General features: G+C 33.6%; 1 protein-coding gene across 1 annotated transcript; it reads left to right on the plus strand.

The window, feature by feature from the left end:
• The first annotated feature begins 16,170 nt into the window (after positions 1–16,170).
• LOC149539217 (stress-response A/B barrel domain-containing protein HS1-like) lies at positions 16,171–17,500 on the plus strand. The gene is made up of 2 exons (XM_089800552.1): positions 16,171–16,346; positions 17,134–17,500. Exons 1-2 carry the CDS (start codon positions 16,201–16,203, stop codon positions 17,342–17,344), a joined length of 357 nt encoding a protein of 118 aa, XP_089656678.1. The 5' UTR covers positions 16,171–16,200; the 3' UTR covers positions 17,345–17,500.
• Positions 17,501–20,010: the final 2,510 nt, after the last annotated feature.

Consider the following 20,010-nt stretch of genomic DNA (forward strand, 5'->3'; position numbering starts at 1 on the left):
AATTGTCACCATGAAATAAAAGAAAAGGCCCAAATGGGGGAATTTCAAATCCAGCAGTAAACCTTTAAAATGTGCATAGTTCAACAATAAGTCAAAGTGTCGATTGTCTCAAGAGAGAGAAATTTTGATGAATAGTCCGAGCAAGGAAAATACCAAAAATCAATGCAAGCCCAAAAAACATGTGGAAATTTCCACCAACCAAATAAAATAAGGCATCAATTGAATCACATTACATGGGATAACTAAGAAAATTCACCCAAGAGGGATTAACCACATACAGTGCTAAGGAATACATCTTCTTAGCATCATTGGACAACACACTCAACACACCTTAGAAAGTATACCATTATTAACCTCATGCATATGCATAGCTAAAGTTTCCTTCATTCTTTTTCATGCTATGCAACATTAAGATATGAAAAAAAAATCACTAAAACTTTCATAAGATTAATAAACAAGAAATTTGGGGATATAAGTCATTAACCCAAATGATCTAATGAAACAAACTATTTCATTCTTTATTACCAAATTTACCATTTTCAGTACAATTATTCCAAAACACAGTCATTTATTTTAATAAAAGGAATCATTTCAATATCATCATGAAGTGACAATAAATTGAAAATACATTTCATCTCTTTACTTTCAATAGTAGAACACAAGAAATATAGTGCACTACTCTCCATGAGGATAAACACAAGAGGAACTCAAGGCCAAAACATGGACACAAATTAGTGACTCTATCAAGGGATCACACAAGCACACTAGCCATACTAAGGTGCATCAATTTGAATCACTTAAAAAGGGTTAACACAACACATCAAAATAAATTCTAGACCAAGGAAAAATATAGCTCCATCTTCAAAGGTATTGACATGCATGAACCACATGAGGGTCACAAACCATTTAAATCCACAAGAAATAACCCACAACATGGTCTAGTATGCTCAGGTGAGGCTCTCACAAAGGGATATCATCCATCTCTGAAAGGTGAAAGAAGCATGAAGATTCACTTCCTTCAACTCTCACTACTAAGTTCACATCTACCAAATCACAAGTCCATCCCAAGTGGGTACCCAAGCAATAAGATATAATGAGATCAAAGGAGAAACTTGTACTCACACAACACAACAAAAACAAACATATGGGAAACATATACATGGAGATCCCAATGTTTGAACATGGGCTCTAGTACCCAATATAATGCCTTGTTCAAAAATACTTGGAAATAAAGCTAAACAAAGACTAACATTTTTTTTAAAGATAAAGAATACATACAAGAAACTACAAACATAAAAGAGATCGCAACAAAAAACAAACAACCAAACCACCAAATATCCCCTAGTATTCATCACTTACCAACACAACCAATTCCACAACAAGAATAACTCATACAAGGTTCACCTCAAGATCTAATCTACCATCACAATTGAGGTTTATTTTAAAGCCCAAATCTAAAGTTCCTAAGTGATTAAACCATACAAGTTGAGGCAATCAGATTTCCACAATCCATGAATATTGTATTAATTTTTGGGAAAGATTGTGTAAGAGTTTTTTCAAGATTGTGTAGATCTGCATTCCATATTTTTTCTCTCATTGACTCTTTGGCATCCTGATGATGATGATGGATCATATAGTATGATCCGAAACGTTGATGAAAAAACTCTTACACAATCTTTCCCAAAAATTAATATAACATACAAGTTGAATTTACCATTAACAATATTAAGAGGATGTCCATAATTGACATATGAACCCTATGCATACCAGAGGAAAAATTCCAAGGTCTATGGATCAAGAACTCTCAAAAGGGTATCCAAATCACCTACTAACATTCAGTAGACAAATTGGGAAGTACTTTTTGTTTGGAAGTACAAGTTTCCAAGTAAGTATAGTATAATACTCTATACAATTGCAGTACAATGCACCATATAATGATAGTCCAATAGACCATATACCTACAATATGATAGACCATATAACTACAACACTACACTTCATCAGTATCATACTACATAACATATAACTATAGTACTGCACTTTACCAACATTGTATGACATTTCTCTCCAATGGGGACAACACTTCACAAGTATCATCCAAAATGTTGTCCTTGTGTCATCAAGGAACAAAAGAAAGGTTTAAAGACTAATTTAGGAAGAAAATAGGGCTAGAAACTCTATACAAAGGAGTACCGAAACCACCAAACTCAAGAAGAAAACACTTGAGAGTGTCAATAATTAGAAAGAGAGTCAACATACCTAACATGTACATCATACTACTCTAATCCATGAAAATCAACATCCTCAAAGAAACATATACAAAGCAAAAACGCAATGAAGGGAGAACACAAGAAGAGAAGCAATTGAACTAAGACAATTATGGTCATTTCCTCACTACCATAATGGCATCATGAAACCTCAAGGATCCTAACCATACCTCTAGGAATGAATATCAATATACCAACAAGATTATTGGTGTTACCTTATGAGTTTAACTTACCAATAACCAAATATTTGCCATCAATGAAACATGGAACATTCAACATGTTAACATATCAATTACATATCTAATCCATAGCAGTTGTAAGTAACATCAACTAAGAAATAATATCTAACATCATGATAAAGGAATGCATCACGTAACATAATAAGAATCATCTAAACATGATATCAAGTGCATCCAAAGTAAAGTGAAAATCACAAATGAACATACTCTAGGTACACCAAAGTACCAAGTGAACTCCAGCACCAGCCTCAAACTGGAGGTAGACCATCTTTACACACCAGTCCCAAATAGTGGTATATGTAGCTACGCCTCCTAGCCACATGGTACCCAAAGGACCACTCTTTTTTATGTCGATGGAGATAATGACCCGACCACAATCACATAAGAGAATCACCCATGGATAATATGCACACCAATCAAGATAAGATACCAACATCTATATGATCATGAAGATAATGTAGTACGTCAAGTCACTATTTAGACCCACTAAGGATAACTATGAAGGGACTCTAGTGGAGTGTAAGTCACTTGGAATCAAAAGACCAAGATATAAATAGTGTGGAACAACTCCCTCGAGAGATCATCACACCATGCCCTCAAACCTACAAGCCAACTATACATGTGTTATCTTATCTTATCATTAAGTTTTAATACCCATTTATTTATTTGGTTATCACTTGATTAAAACATCTTCAAATTACCTTGTCAAACAACTTCTAGATCTAGGGTATACAAGAGAAGCCACTCCACATGTCTAACCTACATACCCATGCTCATCACATGATGAGTGTATGTGGGAAATGAAAGTTCTCAAACTAAACCCAAAATGAACAATCTCTCAATCAGCCTATATCTAGGAATTTGAGTCTCACAAGATCCCATCATACACACTCACACATGCTTATGTGAGAAAACAACCAACTTCACAAATATAATCCCATAATACCAATGTCAGCGTTGGATATGAGGATGCAGGAAATGAAATAAGTATAAAAATATCAATCAATCAACTTATATTTGGGAGTACAAACTTGCCATGAATCCCAATAAGGTAACAAAATACCAAGCATCATGAACTCAACTCAACCAGCCTAAACTTAGGAGTATGGATTCTACATGAATCCCAATGATGGAAAAGTAAAACTATTATCATATTAGAAACCTAACATAAATTCCAAATCCATGACTGAAACAAGTGTTATGTTAGAATATTTAGAATAACTAAGAGGGGGGGATGAATCAATTAACCAAGCTCTAGATGTACAGAATTGAACAAACAAACACTTAATCAACTTTAGATCTTATCATTCCATAACTCAGTCTCTAGAGTTAACTTTTAGTCACATCAACTAGTTGTCCACTATCCTAAAATAACATAATTGTAGAATGTAAACACTAATCAGTAAAACACCATAAATAACATCCACACACATTTAAAACTAGGATTTAATGTGGAAACCTAATTTGGAAAAAACCACCAGCAACATGTCACCAATTTTCACTCTTATAAAGTGAGCTCTGTTAGGAGCCAACCCTATTAAAGGTTGTAAAACACAATGTTAAATGTGATCTTTTTAAAGGATATAATCACCTTGTTAGGAGTGGCCTTTTTAGATAACTTTTGAATATTCCCTTAGAATTCCACCCAGTTAAAGGATTTACATATGACTATTAGGTTAACCTTGATTAAAGGATTCCAAATATTATTTACAATGGTTAGAAAGTAATAGTAGGTTTTGATCTATTAAGTAAAACTCACTTAATTTTTATGTACAAATATCAATTCAACTCTTAAAAAAATTCACTGTTTGGGCTCCATTATCATCTTCATCTCTAATTTGCTTGGAAACCCTTCAAGCAATCACTCTCCTCTTCTTAACTCTTCTTAGTCTTCTGCTTAGATTCACCAGTCAATATCATCAGCAACTATTCCAACCTTCACGCTTTCTAGAACATCTCTTACACACTCTATAAATTCACCCTTGTACCTTCGTAAATAGGTAATTATAATCTTTTTTTGCTTAAACATCACCATAGATCTTAGGGTTTACGATTAGATTTGTCACATACAATGAATTTGATCACCATTTTTTTTATTCTCTTCTTTTGTATAAACTTTTCTTGGAATCCATTCCTTAGGTTGTTTACCTAATCCTCTCTTGGCATTAAATGATCCAACTCATCAATCCTTACCTTCAACATGCTTTTCATATTCCAAGAAATCAACTTAGTCAAGTAGAAATTATGATTTCTCATAAACTATTAAAATGTTTTTCCTCGATCAACACTATGTTTTGACACTTGGTCATCACTAGGTGACTCAGTCGCTACTAATTTTATTTCTTAGCATGTATACCATCATTTGGTTGATACTAATGCTCAGTCAACACTTATTCTACTCAACTTGTTTTGGTGCTCGGTTGACACTAGCATCACTCAGCATAAACTTGAAATTCTTAATCTTTTGCTCTATTACTCGGTCAAGACTATTTATTTAATCTATCTCTGATCATATCTTCATGGCTATTACATTACTATCTTCTCCACTTGTAGCATGATTTAAAAAATTAATTTATCTTGTCAAAGTCCAACTAATCAAGTGTCCATTTGTAGTTTCATCTTCATAACTCAACCTTTCATATAGATACTTTTGTTATGAATAAATTCTCAAATCCTCTTCATTAATAAAATAGATATGACACTTGGATTAGATGGAAAACTACCTCACCAATATTTTTGACATCAATGATAAGATAACAATTGTTCTAATTGTAATTCCTAACAGTGCTGGTGCAGGAGCACCTAGGTAAGACTACTTGGTAACCTAGGGTTCTTAATCTAATTTTGGATTGTAGTGGCCTTAGCCAAGCTACTAGTGTAATAAAGGGGCTAATGAGTCCCAAACTATGACTTAGCCATTAGGAGGTCTAATTAGGTCCTCAATGCTACTTGTTGGTCCAAAGTTGCTAGGTGATGTGCAATTTGATGTCATCATTGTTAAAGGTGGCAATTGTACATTTAGAGGGCTAGATTGGAAAAATAAAGGGTGGAATTATGGTTTCATGTCATATGTGACATATCCAAGTACTTGGTAGAGTTTCATAGGGTTTTGACCAAGTCCAGTTTAACTAGGAAAAAAGTTGTCAAGTTGCAAGACAACTTTGTAAAATTGAAACAGTTGTCATGACAACTTTTATTGCAAAAAGTGTATTTTCAAGCACTAGGTGGAATAACCACCTCAAATAAATTGTAACAGGTGTTTTGGACCTATATAAGACCTCCCTCGACTTGTGATAGGGGTTGGATGGTACTTTGATAAAATATTGGCTAATGAACAAGCATTTTTGTTGAGTTGTTTTACCACAGTCATAGTCTATTGCTTTATTAGGGTACTTAATGGATTAAATTCCATAATGTAACTTGTTTCTAAGTTGGTAGATGTAAGTACTTAATTCTATGTGGAATCAGATAGGTTTTTGTTTCCATTTCATTTCACTTTTGTAAATATTTTGGTTTTTGCACTATCACTGGCATAAACCAGGTAGTTTTGGAAGATGGAGTCATAACTCACCATTCCACTGTGGTATTTGGACACTCTCGTGGAATATGTGAGATGACTCCTTGTACTATAGGTGTGCAAGTGTACAAGCCCTAAAAAGAAATTTTGGCATTTTTACAGTGATGCCTTAGGCAAGCCAAGTGAGCATCATTAGGGATCACAATGGTTAGAACAATATTTGATGGGATTGAGTACATTGGTTGCTTCAATCCAAGTGGATGGAGAGAAGGATATGAGGGTGGAGAAGTACTATGCCCAAGTAGAAGTCTTGATGACATTATTTGTTAGGATTCGAACAAACCATTGTGAATTCTGTCAATATTTTGGAAAACCCTTAATTTTAGGCTTAAAATCAGCAACCCACTATATGGATAGGTTGGGGAAGTGAGACTAGGTGAATCTCAAAGGTCTTTCAAAATGGTATTAGGATATGAAGTTTTTTTTCCACCTTGTTAAATATTTTTCCAAGTTTTGTGCCAAAAGGTGAGTCTGGAGACCTAATTCCTTGTAGCCCTATTAGGCATAGTTTGGAGCAATTTCTTGAAATCGATAGGAATTTCTTTGCATTTTAAGTTGTTGAGAATTTGGAGGGATCCAATGCCCTAAAAACAAACCTTCGTCTCTATTTATGATAGGTTTTGGTCATATTTTAACACATAATCTTGGTGAAGCAAGAAAGCATCCAAGAAGCATGTTAGGGGTTGAGTGAATTTCATCATTGTTGTGGACAAGTTGAAGAGGTAGAGGACTGGGAATAGAATCCTCTTGACTTAGGGTTAGTAAAAGACTCTAATAGGATAGAGAAGTGGCCTAGTGAAAACCATAGAAGAAGGTAGGGTTGGAGAGAAAGACTTGTCTTTACATCAAGTGCCAAGAAATATCGAAGAAAATTGGGTAGCACGCAAAATAAGACGATGTAAAAATCACTCAAAATCCAACATTGTCAAAAATTGATGAAATTAAAACCCACTTTCCAAATGGGGATCAAACACTCAAAAATCAAATAAAATTCAAGTTTCAATCTCACTTGAAAATTTGAGAAGCACAACTCTACCAAAAATTTCAATTTAAAACATGAAAACCTACATTTATTCATTCTTGTCTAATCGAGTTGAATTAGGATATGCAAATGGAGGGGAACAGTAGTTCTCAATGTCCAACCAAATAACACTAAAAAATAGGAACAAGAAGGCCCTACCTCGTACCCAAGAGGGCAAAAAGGGAAAATGCAATAGTAAAAAGAATCAACTTCCAAATTCAATGAAACATCCAAAAAATTGAGACTACAAATCCAATGAGACTACTCTCATGTTGGTCCATCAATCCAATCTCTCCTAGTGAACAAAATAAGAAAAGCTTGCATAGAGGGTTTGAGCATTTTCTCTCCAAAACCCAAATTAACAAGTGCATGATGAACTTTTAAAATTTCTAACACTATATTATAAGTTTTTTTTTTTCCAATTAACCTATAATATAAGAAGACTTAACAACATAATCTCCCATTCCCACTTAAATCAAGCAATTCCAATTAAATTGAAATTCAACTATGCCAAATTAACTAACAATAAAATAAATATTAAATCATATAAATAAAATCCCTCTAATCCATTAAAATAGCATTTAATTTAATCTAATCTATGATAACTATGAAATCCTAAATGCATAGACACACTCACGGTCCAATCACATAATGCATTATGAATTCGGATTTACCAAATACTAGAGGGTTATAATAATAGTAAAAGATACATCGTTGATACAAGGACAATATTGGCTCAACATGAAAGGTTTATCACTAACTCCATGTGTCACTTTCGAGGATATAAGTCTCACACAATAAATGAACACAATCAAGTGTAGATACATAATATATCATAGTTGAAGCAATACATAAATGAATGACATAATTAAGGCATCTAATAAGTTTTATTTAGATAGTCATTAAATAATAATTTAAAAAACCATTTGCATAAATTACTAAAGAGACAAGATGAATATTCATAGAAAATTAATCAATGAATCCAATATAGATAATCATTTTCTAATTATTTTAAGCATTTAATACTAGAAATAATTATTGCTCAACAACATAGAAGGAACGATATACATGAATCTCAAATGGTCATCATAAATAAACATCATAAAACACCAGGATACATATAAGACCAAAATACCATAAGTTAACATGGTCAAACACATGTAGGAACCCAATCAGCCACAATAGAATAATAACCCACAATGCAACCATTGTTCCCATCTTAGAGGTACTCATGGAACAACATCATGATACCATATGAATCTAGGTAACTACTAGCATGATCCTCGATGAAACCATCAAATACATCATAATCTCAAAAACAAGGTATAAGTATAATTAATCTTTCTAATACAATAACATATAAAACCTACCCTAAGTGTGTAGACCAGTCATGGGTCCTACAAACTCACCCAAAAATAAAGAACATCAAGGTTGCATCCATCATGATGACTTACCTAAATCAAATGGGAGAGGCACTATAGAAGGTTGTTCTTTCAAGTTTATCTTTAATGTTTTATTATTTGTATCTTTTTTTATCTAAATAATATTATTATATTTTGAAAGATCCAAAAATGGACTTGAATGCAAAAAGTTTGTTGAAAGGATTTTTGGTGGGTTAATAAGGGATGCAGTGCCAACTTCTATATGAATCACATGGATTACATAGACTTAGTCCTTGCCCCATTTAAATGCTACTTCGCATACAATGAAAAAATAACTGGACATGGTATTAAAAGGTGACATCATTTTCATCTTGTTGTGAGAAGATTTTCCTAATAATGGTGTGCAAGTGTGCTTATAGAAGATGGAGGAAATAAAGATCCCAAGGATCTTAGTGCAATGCTTGGAAAGAATTAGAAATTGTTAGCCTCGATGTGATAATTGAAAAATGGTGTTAGATACCAGATGAATTAGTTGAGTATATAGACATAACAAACCTATATGGTGTCATGTCAACTTAGATAAAGCTTTACCTGATTTTCATGTGTCATGCAAAGGCTTTAATGTTAACTAAAAAACTAAATATTCATTTGAGTTCCAATTGTAATGAAGATGTTCAACATCAATGATCAAAGAGTATTATTATTAAAGTCTTCTTTTTAAGGGTCTCGGGTGGTAGGGAATTTTGAGGTAAGTCTCCTTTGTTTTCTCTTGCACAATCAAAGGTTGAAGTGATATCCATGATGGTGATGTGCTTGGGTAATGATATTTTAATGTAGGGTGGTATTTATTTACAGTATAGGCCCATAGTGTAAGTGGCATACATGTTTTTAGCAGTTCAAGTCTACATTTTCTACAAATGGTGGGTCTGTAGCAAGGCCAATGAAGGAGCCATTTTGACCATTGCAAAAAGAGGATTTCCATTTTAGCACAAATTGGCAGCATTTAAATTTTTGAACAAACATAGAAGTGATTATCAATGTAGGCTCTTCCTTAATTGGAATCATTTTCATAGATTGAATGAGGGATATTTCTTTCAAATGAGTTGTTTGGCCTATTTGGAATGGGCACATACTGTTGTTTTTAGCTAGTAGTCAAAGTTATTTATCCCACACTACTTGTGATTTTATGTTCTTAGTTAATTTAAACTAAGGCATCAATACTATTACTTTCCAAAAAAAGTGGGCTTTTGGAAAATATCACATACACATAGGACCAAGGTGACTTGTTAGGTTGTCCAAGCTAGGGAAATATGAATGGCAACTTGGTGACCAAATGTATGAGAAATTTTTGAACAACATGTCATCTGACTTGAGAAGTGACTTTGTCTTATGGAGAACCAATCAGAGATTGACACATAGCAATAATTGGTGATGTGGAAAGCAACTCACTTAAAGACATGGTCATTTGATGACCAATCTAGAGGTGATCTATGGTGTTGAGAGGGTTGAATGATCATGTGATGTGGCCACTTGAGTACCAATGAAAGGATGGCACATGGTATGTTGATTAAGGTGATCTAAAGGGACTTGCATTAAAGGTTAAGCATGATCAGAAAACTTGAGTGATCATGCAATCAAAGATGCACAAAGTTTATGGATCAAAGGATTACAAGATATTGCCACATGGTTGTGTGGGCCACAAGGAAAGTGGTGATGTGGTAGTGACTAAGTAGTGATGGGGGCTAGAGGAGAAAATAGGAGAGTGACATGTAGCACAAGGGTTAGGCAAGAATGTGTTTGACATTATAGGTTTTGTACTTGCATGATCCTCATATTTGGGATGATGAGGAAAGAGAAGGATCATACAACTGTGAGGTTACAACATGTGGCAGGGCCAAAAGGAGTATGTTGATAGGGAAGGTTGACTAGGTGGTCGTGAGGTGGCATACAAGTGGATTAGTGGGCCAATTAGAGATGACCAAGTGGAAGTCAATGGGTTTAACTGGGTTGGAACAAGTTGAAGAAATGATAAAAAAATAAAATTTAAAAGCTTGCAGTGATTAAAAAGAAGTATTTAAATGAGAAAAAAAATAAAATTTAAAAGCTTGTAGTGATTAAAAAAAAGTATTTAAATAAGGATTCCCTAATGTCTAATGTAGTTTGCAGAAATAAAACTAAAAGGGATGTGCAAATTATGAAGTTGCAAAGTGTGCACCACTTAATATGGGGCCAAAATAAAATAATGAATTAAATGATGAGAACAATTCATGCTAGATCAACTAAAAGATATGATAATAAGGTAAGTTGTTGCATATTTTAAACAGGTAGTATTTGAGAAGAATAGAATGTGGAATACACAAAAGGGAAGAGACTTAAAGGACTGAATTGGAAGAATTTTTTAAAACCCAAATGTGGGTCTTATCCAACGTGTGGAGGGGACTTCTAAGCTTGTTTTGGAGATATTAGAAACAAGTTTGGGGGAGAATTTCTCATTATTTAGTGGCTTTCATTAGAATATTTTACTACTTTTCTTCATATTTTATGAGGTGTTTCTTCTTACCAATTTGTTACAACATGATGATGAGGGAAAATCTTGGTTATGATAAGATCAAAGAGAGACATATTTCAAAAAAATGGAGGAATTTAAATAAGAAAAAATGACATCAATGGAAAAAATCTGAGATTATTTTCTCCTCTATATCTTCTCCTTGGCTCACATTCTTTAGAGTTCTAATCTTTTTCTTTCGGTACACCATTCTTGGCTCCAAACTTGGTTGGATTCTTGTAGCATATTTTAATGGTCTTGGGTAGGGTTGTAAATATTTTATAGAGTTCAAATATTATGAGTCTATGTTGAATCATATTGATGTTTGTTGTAGTTGCAATATTTTTTCATGTTGTATGGAAGAGATAACAAACATTTCAAAGAAATTAAGTTGATTTCATTCTCTCCATTGTACATCATGTTTGTTTTTTAAATGGATAAAACAAAGAGCTATTGATTTTAACATCAATTTATGGAATATGTAGTTCATTTTCATGTCTTAGCCTAAGAGATTGATAAAACACATGCTAAAAATTATAAATTAATTGAGTATATATAAGGATCTAATTAGTTTGAGTTGGGATTGAGGTTGTTGAATGTTATATGATGCAAAATTTTATAGAGAACTTGTTATTTCATATTTTTGTTGTGTGAACTTGATACTTTTATGACTCCAAATGCCCAATAGGATAAGACAACCATTTCATTTATTCATGGGTTTTACATACATGTTTTTTTCCCATATTCCTTATATCCTCATCTTGCAAATCTGATTAAAAAATCAATGTATATAGTTTTTAGTATGAAATTCTATTATTCATTTCATCTTGTGCTCACAGAAAATGATAGTTAGTGAGTAACTAGCCATTACTTAATAACTCGTTGTTGTTGTAAAGGTCTTTATGAGATTATATTATTTCTTTAATTTAGGGATTTATTGAATGAATTTTTATTTTACTTAATATGGTCTAACCACCTTGGTTTTGAAAAGCCAAAAGTGTGGAAGGATAGGTTAATCCTTGTCAATTGGTCCAGTGATCTCAGGAATTGATATTTGGAGTTGAAGAAGTTATGGAGAAAAAAACAAAGTGAAAAGTAGAATCAAGGAGTATTGGGTCATGGAAGAGTAAGAAAACCTTAGTGGATTAAAGAGCTGGATCAGAGGGAACAAAGAAGAGGAGATTATATCAAGGAATTTACGGTTACATGTTTCAAGTTTTGAGAAAATGGAAACATAATTTTTGAGCATCTTGAAGGATCTAGAAAAAGCATGTGTAAGAAGATATTTATGCCACATTAGAAGAAGATAGATGGAGCACTAGATGGGAGTATGGTAGAACCTAAGATGAGAGAATATATTATGATTAGGAGAGTTTTGATAGAGAAGAACAAGAGAGAAACCAAACATACTCAAAGGAGGAATTTATTTAGGATTGTATGCAAATCAAGAGGGAATTGTTGTAAGGTAATAATGGATAGTGGAAGTGCTTCCAATTTGGTATAAGAAGAGATGATGTATGATCTTGGTTTGAAGAGTCTGAAATATCCTTGTCCTTATAGGATAATTTGGTTATAGGATGATCATCTAGTAGAGGTGAAAGAACCATGTTTGGTGAACTTCAATATTAGGCCTTTTAGAGATGAATTTTTATATGATGTTGTGATTATGAGTGCTTGTTACATTCTATTGGGTAGAACTTTTTAATTTGATAGAGGAGCTATCTATGATTACAAAAGGAAATTGGTTATATCAAAGAAGGTAAGTTTACTTTGTCTCCTTTGAAGGAAGAGGGGAGAAGTGTGATAAATTTGAGCATTGTGAAGAGAAGTTGTGTTAAGAAGAATATAGAGGTTACATTGAATGAAAAATTAGATCTAAAGAAGGTTGTTTTAGTTGGATTAGAAAAAAAGATGGTATCGAAAGATGACAGAGGTAAAGTTGAGCATAAAGGACTATGGTTGTAGATAAGATGGGATCTTGTGACAAAGGTAAATCATATGTACAGAAGAAAGGATCTAGCAGTAAAAGACTTACACTACCAAATAAAAATATGAGGCATAAAGAATAAAGTGTAAAGCAAGAGAGGTTGAAGGATTTGGTTGAAAATAGAGGATAGTTGAAGAGGAAGAAAGGGACATACAAGGAATATATTTGAATTAAGAATGAGGATGTGATTTACACCCAAAATCCCATCAGACATTCATAAGTTCCTCTCATGGAACATATTTTCTCACCCGGGGTGTTTGATGTGGGAGCATCCCTAGTTCTTGGAAATCTTACATCAACCAAAAATATTTCCTTTTAGTTTGTTCTTGTTTGTTAGTTTCTAAATTTTGTGTGGTGTTCCTTTGATTTGGCTTAGTTGTTGCAAATCTCAAGGAATCTTTTGGACATCATATTTTACTTATGTCTAGGATTGTGTCTCAATTTGATACGTCATAGTGAAGATATCTTGATTTCTTGCTCGGATCTATACGTTCTTCACATTCTTATGATTAGTTTGAGCCTTTTGATCTCATAAAATAATTTACTCATCATTGAATCTTTATGGCTCATATCACAATGTTCCTTGATCTTTGGATGACATCTCTCTTGGATCACGCTTTATTTCAATAACTTGGCATCAATGTTTTCATGATCTGGGCCTTGACCTATATCTTTGTATTACTTTATCTTATTCTTGGAAAATGTGATTGATCTAGGATGAGATTACATTTATTGTGAAGGATCTTTGTTTAAAATTTAATGGTGAGGACACCCTCTATAAGGTTTGTTCTATGATTTAGGCATGTATTTCAATTATAAAGTAGACATGTATGCCTACAATGTAAGTTGCATGTTGCATGCCATTTTGATGTAAATTCATGAATTCGTGATAATGTGAAGATTTGAGATTGTGCAATTCTAATTCATTAAATGAGTTATTATTGATCTCGTGTTCTTGATTATGTACAAGTATTACTTGGGCTACATAGATTGGACAGATCTCTTTGAGGTCCCTCTAACCATGACCACATCACGCTTTCTCACTTCATACTTTTGTAGTTTGATGAAATATAAATAACTACGATTTGACTCTTCAAAATGTTAATATAATAAAAAATGGAAGATCTTAACATGTATGAAATTAGGTGTAGAAGATTTTTATCATTTGTCCAATTTCTTCTCTTAGGTTTTTCCTACAGATATAGAGATGATGCTTGAGTAGAGGCAAATTAACAATATATCACTTTTAGCTTTTTTCAATCTAGCCTATCAAAGCCACAAAAAGATATAATATATATCAACTAAACACATTGAGAAAGTCAAAACTTGACATATGAAAAATTAAAGAATAAATCATCTTCATCAATTGAGCTTAGTCAATTTGAAAAATAAAGTTAATAAAATACAAAAATCCTCACCATTATAATAACTTGAGAAAAATTATTGATATTGAAATGGTATGATGGTTAAGTTGTGGTGTTTTTTCTCTTGCTATCAAGATTTAAAGTCCATTAGAATGCTATTGTTAAATGTTTAAATAAGGACAAGGTCCCTTGTTAAAAGTCGTAGCACCTATAAAAGCATCTTATTACAAATATTTGATGAAAGCCTCATTGCATTAATGTCAATAGAGAACCCATGATAGCTTTTTATTACAAAACATTGGGAAATAAATGACCACTAACATGACCTATTTGAAATATAAATTTAAAATCCTAAATTTCACATGTTATAGGGGAGAGGATAGAGTACTTTAACATACTTCAATAGTTGTTGTAGGAGTTGTTGTTTTTATATCAACACTTGTTAATTTAATACACACTATTATTGATTTAATGTCTAAAAATTTTCACAATATTGCATAAATATTTGTGACTCTAAAGTAATTATTAATGATGATGATTACCCATAACTGAGTGAAATGTAGCCTTTATTCTAAAAAGAAACCAATTATTTGATGTCACATCAGCTCCTCAAGTATGGGTGCCTCTTTTACACAACCATCCTTCTCACATTTTGGGAGGGTTGTTTTAGAAATATTGGCAAAGCACATCCTGATTTGACATTATAGTTGATGTGGCCCTGAAACATTGTTATACATATGGGATTTATCAAGTAAGCTGCTCTATAAAATTAATGATGAAATTTTCACATAAATTTTTGAAAAGAGTAAAATTAAGATGCACAATTACTGAATCTTCTCCTTATGGAAAACCGATACATATCTTCTTATATTTATAAGAACAAATCTAAATTTCCATTATAATTGTTTTCCTATGGTACCAAACACAATATTTGCTTGGAAAAAGTGGACAAAACCAATGGTGGTTGGAAGTGGTTTTATCTTAATGGAGGAGGAATGGTCACATATATCCATATGCGACAGGTTTTGCAAAAAGCATGCTGATTTAGCATTATAGTTGATGTAGCCCTGAAATATTATTATTAGCAAAGGACTTATCAAATAAGCTGCTATGAATAGTTGATGTAGCCCTGAAATATTATTATTAGCAAAGGACTTATCAAATAAGCTGCTATGAATAGTTGATGTAGCCCTGAAATATTATTATTAGCAAAGGACTTATCAAATAAGCTGCTATGAATAGTTGATGTAGCCCTGAAATATTATTATTAGCAAAGGACTTATCAAATAAGCTGCTATGAAAAACTGAAAATAAAATTTCCACATAAATTTTTGAAAAGAGTAAAGTTATGATTCACAATTACTAGATCTTCTCCTTTACAAAACTCATACGTATCTTCTTATATTTATCAAACAAATACACTTGTTTGACTATGGTGCCGAAATCAATGGTGGTTGAAATCAATGGTGGTTGGGAGTGGTTTTATCTTAATGGAGAGAACTATAGATCATGTGCAATGGAGGAGGAATGGGCAGATATATTAATGCGCGACAGGTTTTGAATGTAAAAAGACCAAATGAAGAAAAACAAATGGAGTGGGGTCAAAACATTGTAGAAATAGGAGAAAATAAAGTAAACAGTGGTCAGATATTTTAGCATCGAGAGATTTGTGAATGAAAACAAATTGGAATCTTCCCAAAAGATGTACAAATGATACCATATGACGTGACTCCAACAAGTAATAATAATTGTGCTTCTCTTTGAGATGTTATGTTGTTATATAGGGCTGTCCTTTGTGAGCTTCATTAGCTTTGTTTCCATGGCAGAAAAAGCAGCAGCAAGCGAAGCCAAGCACACTGTACTGGCCAAGTTTAAGGCAGATCTCACTACCCAAGAGCTTCAACAACTCATTTCTGATCTCGAAGATCTTTGCTCTAATCTTGACTTTGTGAAGTCTTTTGAATGGTAAGTTCCTTGTCTAAATTCTAGTGATGACTGTCTTGTATGATTGAGTTGCAGTTATGGTATGAGTTTTTCATGATATGATATATGTTTTGCTTAAGATAAATGTTAATAGATTAATTTTGAACTTTAATGACCAATTTGCAAGTGCCTTGTATGAGTGAGTTGCATACGCATTTTCAATACTATGATAAATGTTTTGACTGAGACAAGTGTATTAGATCAGAGTTATGAATCTGAGACAGGGTTTGGAAGAAATCCACAACCTTTTACAATCACATGATAAATGTTAACAAGGAAAATCTGAAGAAACTCATTCCGTTTCTTAGTTCTAATCACTTTCAATGGCATCATAATATTGTTTCTACCATTTTAGAAGTTGTTTTTGGCAAGCACTCTAGTTGGCATGATAAGTGTTAAAGAGGGAAAAATAAAAGAAAGAAAGCCACATGTTAGAACAAACCAAAAAAAAACAGTTCAAAGTTGCACTTTCTCTGTTACCCTTTAAGAGACGTTTCTTATATTTCTTTAAGATGGCACTAGCAGGCTTAGTTGCTTTGAACATTTGCATGATTAAACCCTTAGGCAAAATTAGTTGAAATGGATTTAAATAAGACCAGGAAACTATCCTATATTTTCTTTGACACAAGGTATGGTCTAGAAATCGGATCTAAAATGATGAAAATGAAATTAATTTTGGTGGATATTAAATGTTGTAATGTAAGATATATAAATATTTTTTTGGTATGAAGATGATGAGTAATGAAGTTTGATATTGTTTTGTTTGTAGGGGAGTTGATTTTGGAGAAGTGAAACGACAAAAGGGTTTCACTCATATTTTTGTAATAACTTTTTATAAGGCAGGAGACCTTGATGTGTTTGTATCTCATCCTGCCCACAAAACTTATGCTAGCAAATTCATGGTGTCTATTGAAGATGTCCTTATTCTTGATTATCAACCATCATATATGAAGTCTAATGTTACTTCTCCTATCCCATAACATCTTGCTCTGTGATAAAAGGCTATGTTCATTATGTATGAAGGGATTGCATCAATAGAAACTTCAATATTATCGGAAGAGCCATGGATCTAGTGAGGATGTATAATCTTCTTTATCAATGTGCATAGAAGAATAATTTAGTCTCATTTTGTAAAATTGGGTTTATGACACTTGAAGATCGCTTCACTTTGGTTCCTTTGATGTAGATTGATTTAGTAATGTTTTCTTAGAATAGGACTAAATTTTTTGTAACTTTATTTTCTCTTTATTTCAACATAAATTCTTATTGGTTATTTCTTTAGAAATTAATAAAATTGTCAATGAGCCTTTTTGTCTACTAGTAAAGTTGGAAGGTTCTTAAAGAGCCCACCAGCGATCAAGTCTTGTTAAGTGCATGACATCAACATTGAAAAGGAATGAGGCCAAGATCGTGCCCAAGAGAATTTAGCAAAATAGATACCCCTTAATCATTAGCTCTTGGCTTGTACTCTTATATCAAATAGCTACAAATATTTCACGAAGGACTTCCATAAATAATAATATATTTTATCAATGAAAGATTGAAGAATATATACCTAATATCCAAGTTTTTCTCAATAATATTTTTTTATTACAATAAATTTACTATATGTAGGCATTAATACCAATAAAGATTAGTCTAATATACTTAAGTATGGAGAGAGTAGGTCTCTGCAAGAGTATGATCAATGACAAATTTCAAAGACTAAGACTTGGACAACCAATGGAATTAAGCCTTCCACTAATTAGAATGAAATATAATATAAATGATTTCGGTTGTCTGTGAAGAAAAATCCTAGCTTATCAAAACTTATTAGTTTAGATCATTAGGAGAAAATGCATGATTTATCCTTTTGCATGCTTTTTAAATAGGATAAAAAGTATGCAAATATGAGTAAGTGTCTATATTTTTTGATTAAGGAAAACAGGTTTTGAAGGGAGCTTGAAACCCTTTACAAATCATAAAATTTTTAATTAAGCCCAAACCAAACAAAATTATAGCCCAAAGGTGAAATAGGTCACCCAACAAGACACAATGACCAGGGTGGCATTGCAAATAACACAATACTCATCAGCCACACAAACAGGTTTTGAACAGGCACCTAAAACTCCATGGTAAAAAAAAGGAATAGACAATAGGTCCCTTAACATGTCAGACAACAAAAAACAACAGGCCAAAAGAGCCAGGAAAACCAAAGAAAGGGGCAACTGCAACTCAAGCTTTCCCTTTCGGTCCCAACTTTTGAGAATGAAACGCCAAATCAAAAGGAGTGGAGGGCTTGACCTTTTTACCTTTTACTATGGTCCATCCATCCTCTACCAAACCAGCTGCCTTCTATCATGAAAAGTCAGCAACACCACAACCATCCCCTAAAACTCCTGCAGCTGAGGAAAGGACCACAGTAGAAGAAGGATCAACAACATCCAAAGATGGGGCAGCAATATCCAGAGACGAAGCTATAGGTGGGGCAATAGTCAAATCGCTAGAGAATAATCCTAAAGAGGGTGATTAGTAGAGGTCACCACCGTAGTCATGCCATTAGAAATAACAGTCGAGTCTACCACCAAAGTGTCCTAAGAAGAGTCACCATTCCCAATAGAGGAAGCTTTCTAAATCATGTAGTGATCATCAAAGACCCCCTTCCACCAAGAAGGAGACTTCTTCAGTCTAGATTTTTTAGAGGAGCAGTGAGCAGTAAGATGGTAGGTCTTGTGGCATATCCTGCGTTGGAAGGGGATGCCCTCGTAATCAAGAAGTTGGATCCAAGGGCCATGCAGAGACTTCAACTTAATCATTTCAAGGAGTCCCTTGGAGACATCGATCTCAACCAAGATGTAAGCATATGTCATCCTAAACACATTGGAAGATGCGGTATCCACCATTAAGAAGTCCCCAAGGGCTTTCCCCACAGCTTCCAAGACAGAATCCATCCAAAAGTGAAGGGGGAGATTCGGTAACCTAACCCACAGAGGAATCTTATTAAAAGATTTTTTCGATGGGTCAAACTCCTTATACCAAGGTTTAGCCATCAAGGGAAACTTCTCCCCCCATGGGAAACCATGGTGCAGGATGGCATTTCTATCTTCAGAAGTTTCAAATTTCACAATGAAAAAACCCCTTGTCACAAGGTATATCTAAGCTATACTTGAAATGAAAAGCTTCCAAACACGAGTGATCCAGGCGTGCAGCTCCAGCAGAGAGGGCCAAAAACCCTTAAAATGAAAGATAGCAACCTTGGAGGAGAGACCATCCACATAAACAAAGACCTCATCAACAATATCAGGCTCTAAATCAATCATTATTGGGCTATTAACTGCTACTGGCCTAGCATCTCAAAGTCTCGAATGCACAAGCTGCCCTCCAATGTCAAACTCATAAGTGGCAACATCCGCGTAAGATATTGCGGATCTGCCCACAACACCATGAGGCAAAGAATCCACTCCAACAGAAAACAACTGGCTGAAAACCAACCCTAGTGGACGAGTGAAGGAGGGCAGAATGGATCCCTGCTAGGGTAGAGCTACACAAGTCAAAGTTAGGGGTGGCCAAGGGAGAGACCGAGATGGATCCAATAGCAACATCGCCTTCAACATGTACATCAAAGGCCTTCATAGAGATGGAAGCCAAAGCAAGAGCAAACCCAAAC

The sequence above is a fragment of the Cupressus sempervirens genome, chromosome 9, assembly GCF_028749045.1.
Source record: "Cupressus sempervirens isolate cs-2001-9-10 chromosome 9, ASM2874904v1, whole genome shotgun sequence".
Taxonomy (NCBI): Eukaryota; Viridiplantae; Streptophyta; class Pinopsida; order Cupressales; family Cupressaceae; genus Cupressus; species Cupressus sempervirens.

Excerpts from the sequence above, each read along its gene's own strand:
- LOC149539217 (XM_089800552.1), top strand. The coding sequence starts at position 16,201 with ATGGCAGAAAAAGCAGCAGCAAGCGAAGCCAAGCACACTGTACTGGCC. Across the intron at positions 16,347-17,133 it reads TTTGTGAAGTCTTTTGAATG|GGGAGTTGATTTTGGAGAAG; the intron begins GTAAGTTCCTTG and ends TTTTGTTTGTAG.